Raw genomic sequence first — 8,056 nt, 5'->3', positions numbered from 1 at the left:
TATGGGGTTTTGAAACTGTATTTTTTGACACTACTGAATTTTGGGTCGTTACATTTTATGTATTCTTTGAGTGGAAGGACTTTAGGTGTAACACCCCTTACCCTACCCGACGCTGGGATAAGGTACGAGGCGTTACCGGACAAACATACAAACATTAAACTAAAATACGGGCCATAAAATTTCATTCATATTTCAAAGCATTCATTCACTTACACATAGTCCCTTATTTGAGTTTACAGAGCCCAAAACATACTTTAGAAAGGGTTCGGGACTAAACCGAGAACTTACAAAAATCTTGGAAATTTCATGCTTTAAGGCTCCACACGCTCGTGTCCCAAAGTCGTGTTCCATACACGGCTGAGACACATGGTCGTGTCTCTGTCTGTGTAGAATATACCTAGGCTATTTTCCAAGCTTTGGTTAACCTTGATCTCTTAAACACTTATACAAAATCAAAAGCATATAACATGGTATTCATTTAATGATTAAACATCCTCAATTAAACCACAAACATAGCATTTGTATGTCATCATACATGTGTCTCTCATACTCATTTTACCTTGTTTATTATAGTACCACTTATACATTTATACCAAGATTATCATCTTATCAAATATCTTCAGCTTAATCATCAAGCATTCATATTTAAAGCTAGATCATATCTTTATAAAATACCACAATTCAGATGCGCAGAATAACATGTTTGCTTGAAGCATTTCAATTCAATTCCATACCCAACAAGCATTACATTTAGACTAGTCATATATATATATATATATATATATATATATATATATACATGTCATGATAAATAACATTCTCTTTCTGTTTTCTTATAAACACATATCATTTATTTCATTATATCAATATTTCATATACCATAGTTTCCATGTATTCCACATATATTTATTTTTCCTCCTCCTCCTCTCCATTCCACATCCTTATTGTATATAGCATTCTTGTAAGTACGATTTCACAATTTACTAATAAATTCTCACATCAAATTGTCCACACGAGTCATAGTCACTTAATTATTTATAATTCAAGATATAGAGCTCCAAATTAAGATCCGTAAATTTATGCTGAAACTAGACTCATATATATTTCCACCATAAAATTTTCATAATTTTTGGTTTAGCCAATTAGTACAGTTTATTTATTAAAATTTCCCTCATTTCACTTTCTGACAGTTCTGACCTCTCTTCACTAAAAATTAATTATATCACAATACAGAACTAGGATAATGTTCTTGTTGATTTATCTTGAAAATAGACTCATTATGGATTTTAAAAATATAAGTTTGAGCCTCTAATTATTTTTGTCCAAATTTTTGTGATTTACAAAAGTCAGAACAGGGGATCACGTAATCATTCTGAACCAGTCTCACAAAAACATAAATATCTCAAAATATAGAACTCCTTTGCTTGCTCTGTTTCTTTTATATGAAAATAGACTCATTAGGCTTTAATTTGATATCTTATTCAGTCTTTGATTCAATTTATAATATTTTTGGTGATTTTTCAAAATCACATCACTACTACTGTCCAAAACAGTTTTATTGCTAATTCACTCTTTCACACTTTCTTTGTATTAACCTCATTTTAACATACATATCACAAATCATTTTCACCGCATTTCATACATCACAAGTATAGGCCCATGATCACAAGGTCACCATAAAATCATTCTCATGTATAACTTACTTGTTTATAACCTTACCACATCCTAGTCACTTAATGAAAACATCATTCACATAACCAAGTTCCTGCACTTATTCATCACAAAACTCACAAAGCAATACATAGAGAGTCTCCCGTTGAACACTTCGGATCAATCTTCGATACTTGGTGGTTTCAGCACATAGCTCCACCCATCATATAGTTCGGCTCTCTTGTACACATGGTGAACACTTAGTACCACCCATGTGACCTAGCCAGTTTATCTCGTAGCTCTCTTGTCTACATGGTGTCCTTCACCTGGAACCACGCATGCGACCTAGCTACATATATCCCGTAGCTCTCTTGTCTACATGGTGTACACATAGTATCACCCATGCGACCTAGTTACATCATAATGTCTCGTAGCTCTCTTGTACACATGATGTGCACTCGGCACCATACATGTGACCTAGCTACATACCATCTCAGATCATCCAATCTTTCCAAGGTTCAACCGGATTTCTCTCTTTTCCAACAATTTCACCAATCAAGTAATTATCCACAAACATATTTCCTATATTATTATAAAATATCATAATACAAGTAATAGTGATGTATTACTTACATATAAACTTACATCTCATTTAATATCAAGGCAATAACATTAAATTACACATTGCCTTATTAAAAATCATATGAACTTACAATTTCTCATAATATCCGTAATCATAGAAATCACATTTATGTATGATAATTCAATGCACTTCATGTACCATAGATATATTTTTAAATCAATTCATAAACTGGGCACCATAAACATTTAATTTAACATAATTCAATTAATTCATTAAATTTAACTTTCAAATATAAATTACAACATTATTGCTGTATTATTATCATACCAACTTACATACTTTCAACATCTCGAAAATCATAGTAAATATATCAATTTTACATTGAAAAATGCATAAATTAATGCTTATTATATATATGAACTTACCTCGATATAAAACGGCCATTTTACCAACTTTCCCAATTTTCGATTTTTCTCTCATTCTAGGTTCAAATCTCATTTTCCAGGATCTAAAACATCATATTTTACTTATTTAATTAATTTACTATTCAAAACAGTCCTTAACTCAAACTTTGGAAAAATTACAATTTTGCCCCTAAACTTTTGCATATTTACACTTTTGCCCCTAGGCTCGGGAATTAAACTTCATCCCTTATTCTTATGTTTTATGACATTCTGATCATTTTTCCCTTCTATGGCAACATCAAATTCTCACTCTAACATATACTTATGACTATTAGGTATTTTTACCAATTAAGCCCTTTTGCTCGTTTTCATTTAAAACCGAGTAGCACAAGTTGTATAACATAATTTAAAACCTCATATTGTATCATAAAACACCAGAATAAACAAATTTCACCTATGGGTATTTTTTCAAATATGAACCCTAGGGTAAATTATTGCTAGCATAAGCTAAATCAAGTTACCGGGACTCCAAAAACGTAAAGAACTTGAAAAACGGGGTTAGAACGGACTTACTATTGAGCTTGGAAAGCTTGAAAACCCTATCCATGGAGTCTCCCTTGGTATACACGTCCATGGTGAAGAAGATGAGCAAAATTGGCTTTTAATTTTGTATTTTAATTCATTTTAACCCTAAATGACCAAAATGCCCTTACTACTAAACTTTCCAAAAATTCCATCCATGTCCAATTTTTGTCCATAACTTAGAAATTAGTCAAATTTCTATTTAAGACCTCCTAATTAATATTTCAGAGCAATTTCATACTAGAAACTTCTAGAATGCAAGTTTTGCAACTTATTCAATTTAGTCCCTAACTTCAAATTAAGCACTTTATGCATAGAATTTCTTCACGAAATTTTCACATAATCATGCAATCATATCATAGACCTCAAAATAATCATAAAATAATTATTTATATCTCAAATTTTGTGGTCTCGAAACCTCTGTTCCAACTAGACCCAATTTTGGGATATTACATTAGGAACAATTTTGAATTTTTTTGGGGACGCTCAATGAGTGACATCACAATGTTGCATTTCTTACATCACAACATCACCAAACTACAAGTGACGTTGCGACTTCGTGCCCTATTTCAACCCTACACTATTTTAAGCCATTTTGGCCTTTACAAGCCCGTTTGGGGTGTCAACTCTGAATCTATTGTAAATGAATTTAAATTATTTTTAAAACTTTCAATTTTTCTAAAACATAGTTTAACTATTTTATAAAAATGTTCTAAACTTCAAATTCTTACATAAATTCAAGATTTCATACTCTTACATGCTCCAGTGGCATCTCCCATCTATATCGATCATTAAGACGGGAGAGGGGGTGTTGCAAAAAGTGTTCATAAGCCAAAAACAGACTAGGCCAAAACAAAGCTTAATTAATTAAGTCTATATACATTCAAATGGGCTCAAATTGGGCCAGACAGGAGAGGGGGTGTTGCAAAAAGTGTTCATAAGCCAAAAACAGACTAGGCCAAAACAAAGCTTAATTAATTAAGTCTATATACATTCAAATGGGCTCAAATTAGGCCAAAACTCCATGAAGATTAAGATGGATTGTTTAAGCTCATTTTTTTCAAGAATGTAACTCCATTAAGCTTGTAGATGACCGTCCAAGCATTTCTCAATTTAAGATATTCATTCTTGAACCAAGATTTCCAAGAATTGGAATCTTAATTTCTTGAAACTTGAAATCTTCAAATTTGTTTGTGTTAGAACAAGATTTGTTTTCTTTATTTTCTCGAAACAAAGAATCAAAATTTTGATAATCTTGCTCAACGCCAAGGATGCCCAAATCCCATTTAGATTTGTTCATGGGTCGGGCTACCCGCCCAGGCTCAAAATCTCTCTCGAAATTTAGGAAGGTTTGTGTAAAAATATTAGCCCTGGAAAATTGGATTGGGCAAAAAAATTAGACTCGTTTAAAATATGGGTCGAGGTCAGGCTTGAACCTTTTAAGGCTCGAGCCCAACCTATTTTTAAGTCTATAAGGCCTTATATTATGTTATTTTTATATATTATGTAATTTATAACACATTAAAAAATAAAATTATACTAGATATATAATCTTGCTCTAATGTAAATATCAAAATAATATTAAAATAACTATATAAAAATTTCAATAAATAAGAAATATATAAAATTATTAATTATTAATTATTAAATTAAAATAATATAAATATTTTAAAAAATTAAAAATAATATGCGTATGCCTAAAATAGACTTGTATTAATTTTTTGCATATATGAGCGAGTTTAGGTAAAATTTTAGGCCCATATCTTAAGTCGAGTCGAGTTTAAATAAATATAAAATATATTAATATTATACTTAAGCCTGACCTGAACCATAAGCATTCAAGATTAAGCCCCAAATTATGTAACCTATAGGCTTGTTAAATGAGCATAGTTGAAGGATAAGCCTTGGGCCGTAAATTCAGCTTATCCTCCAATGGGATAGTGCATCATTCCATGATGGCCCACCAGGTTCCTTTTCTCTCGTATAAAAGACTCCATCACGCAGAGAAAGGGGCATAACACAAATTTAACCATACTCCCACCTGACTCTATTACTCTTTCATGCAATCCTCAAATTTCCAAACCTCCCATTACGGCTTTCGGCACCACCACTATCATGTCAACAACCATTAACCATTACCACAACCCAAACATTGCATTGACAATCTGTAAAGAGAAAAAAAATGTAAAAAAAGTTGTTTGTATGAATACAAATGTGTAGTAAGAAATACAAACTTAAATTATTTACTTTTCACCTTGTTTAGAATTTTGTTGAAAGTTTGTACATGGAATTTATAAATATTGTTGCGCATATACGTGTGTATTATATATATCCAAACAAACCCTAGCAATAATGATTAGGACATTGATGAAACAAAGAAGCTTTAGTTTGAAAAGCGTGAAGTCTCTACATCTAACATTTGGTCCACATAAGGGAACATGTTAGATTTTGCAGGAGAAAGAAAGGGGAGAGAGAGAGAGAAAAGAGAAAGAGAGAAGTGGGAGGGGTCTCCCAAAGACAGGTTTCATTCAAGCCACCTAATGGGAAAGAAAGAGGTAGGGAACTACGAGATAGCGACCCCTCCCTTATGTGCCCATACCAGACAAATCAACGCTCGTCTACACTGCATCCTGACACGAGAGGAAAAGCTTTGTTAGCCCCACACCCTCCCATAACCATAACGAAAAAGATAAAAAGAAAAACCTTATTCATTACTACTTGTAGAGAATTAGGGTTTCTTAGGATGGTGACTCTTTTGTTTTTGACTTATAATCACTCTTCTATTGCATGTGATCTCACATGTCATTTGCTTCCCACATCAATATTTGCCTAATATCATAAATAAATAAATAAATAAAATTGTGTAAAAAATCCAAAAAAATAAAAATTAGAAGCAATGAAAAATATTCTAAATATACTTTGAAAATTTTGTAAATTTCATATTTTAGTCGTTAAACATTATAATATTCATTTGATCATATTTTTGAAAAATAGAAATAAACAAGAATTACAATGTGGACAAACAAACAATCTGAACTCGTATAAAAGAATGTATATATAGTTTATATTTTTATGCACACAAATGTATATATAGTTTATATTTTTATGCACAAAAGTCTATATATCTATACAAGTTAATGAATGAGAAATTCAATCTTTTCAAACCTTTTAAAATAAACATAGATATATGACATGTTTGGGGAGAAAATAAATTTCAAATATAATGTGCATCTCTAAGAAATAAAAGGTCAAATATAGTGATATGCATACTTAATAACTTTTTCTGATATTGTTTAATTGAGAATTTTCCGTAATGATGCAGGTGGGAGTGAAAACATAAATTTTCAAGATCTTAGGACGTGGGTAGCAGAATAACTTTCCAAAACAAACAAAAAAATTTAAGCGAAAGGTAGCCAAGGTAGTATTTTGACAACCCAAACTGCCAATGCCACTCTCATATCTGACCAGAAACTTGTGGCCTTCCTTGTCAGCCCTCACTCTCAGATCATTCATGACCATTACCATTGCCATGGGTCACCTCTCATTTGTATATGCTTCTCTCTTCCATTCCCTCTTTGTAGGCCCCACCCTCTCCCCTTTCTCTTAGCTACCTTCCCCTTCTCTCCCTTAATCATTTCAGCTCTCTCCGGAGAAATTAAAACCCAGCCACCGCCCTCTCTTTGTTTCTCTTCTTCATGGAGAAGAACGAAAGGGAAACTCACGACTTCATGAACGTTGAATCCTTCTCTCAGCTTCCATTTATCCGTCCTGCCCCTATAAAAGAAAGGGGTATTTTTCGTTTGTTCGGCAAAGAATTCAATGGTGGTCACTCAGGCTCGGCTATGGCTAGGAACAAGTCAGACTCAGCAGGGAACAACGATGATACAACCAAGGAGAACGAGAATGGAGAGAACAGCAGAAGGTTTGAATGTCACTATTGTTGTAGAAACTTCCCGACTTCCCAAGCTTTAGGCGGTCACCAAAACGCTCACAAAAGGGAACGCCAACATGCGAAACGCGCTCATCTTCAGTCAACAATGGTGCAAAACTCTTTATCTGATGCTCAGATTTACGGCTTCGTTAACTACAGGCTAGCCTCAGCTCCAACACAAGCTACGGCGAGTTACCCTTCGTGGAACAACAGTACTAGCAGTAGGTTTTATGGGAACCAAAGCTCTTTTCCTCAGCCACCCATCAGTGGTAGCCCACTGGGGTTATGGAGCACCCCTGCTACGGTTCAAAGAAACTCATCTAATTTCTATCCCGACCTTTCATCATCATCATCGCAACCGTCTCCATTTTTTGCTGGTGAAGAATTGAAGCCCTCGCAAGTTGTTGGTGGAGGTGGTTCAAGTTCCCGGAGCCGGTACGTTTATAAATCAAATCCAAGAGTGCAAGACCATGTGAGTTTGGATCTACATCTGTAATAATTAATTTCCTAATAACTTTTTATTAACCGAGAAGAGAAACAAAATCATTGCAGTGCAAGATGAGATGGTTATTTATAACTCCTTGCTTCTAACATCCTGGATTTTACTCTTTTTAGTATGATTTCCTAGTAAATGTCATTAATCTCGAAGCCATGAGCTAGCTGACAAGAAAACCTACTTCAATGAAAAAAAAAAAACACTTTCAATCTGATCTTCATTAGGGCATTTCATTTGGGTTGGTAAAATTTCTGTTATCCTTTAATCTAAAAGAACATGTTTACAGTTGCGATCGATGTCTTCCCTATTTCTGAAACTTTCTAACGTGTGAGGAATATTGATTTCGAGGTGGCTATCAGTGAGAGGAACACATGAACAACACTGTAGCTACACACGTGTACATAAATATA

The 8,056-nt window shown here is 33.4% G+C and overlaps 1 protein-coding gene across 1 annotated transcript; it reads left to right on the top strand.

The window, feature by feature from the left end:
- Positions 1-6,522: 6,522 nt before the first annotated feature.
- On the top strand, positions 6,523-7,727 carry LOC108452080 (zinc finger protein 8-like). Its single transcript, XM_017749819.2, has one exon. The coding sequence runs from the start codon at positions 6,915-6,917 to the stop codon at positions 7,644-7,646; it is 732 nt and encodes a 243-aa protein (XP_017605308.1). The 5' UTR covers positions 6,523-6,914; the 3' UTR covers positions 7,647-7,727.
- Positions 7,728-8,056: the final 329 nt, after the last annotated feature.

The sequence above is a fragment of the Gossypium arboreum genome, chromosome 5 (genome assembly GCF_025698485.1).
Source record: "Gossypium arboreum isolate Shixiya-1 chromosome 5, ASM2569848v2, whole genome shotgun sequence".
NCBI classification, from domain to species: Eukaryota; Viridiplantae; Streptophyta; class Magnoliopsida; order Malvales; family Malvaceae; genus Gossypium; species Gossypium arboreum.
This window is presented reverse-complemented; position numbering and strand designations above follow the sequence as displayed.

Coding starts and splice junctions, on each gene's coding strand:
- LOC108452080 (XM_017749819.2), top strand. CDS start 6,915: ATGGAGAAGAACGAAAGGGAAACTCACGACTTCATGAACGTTGAATCC.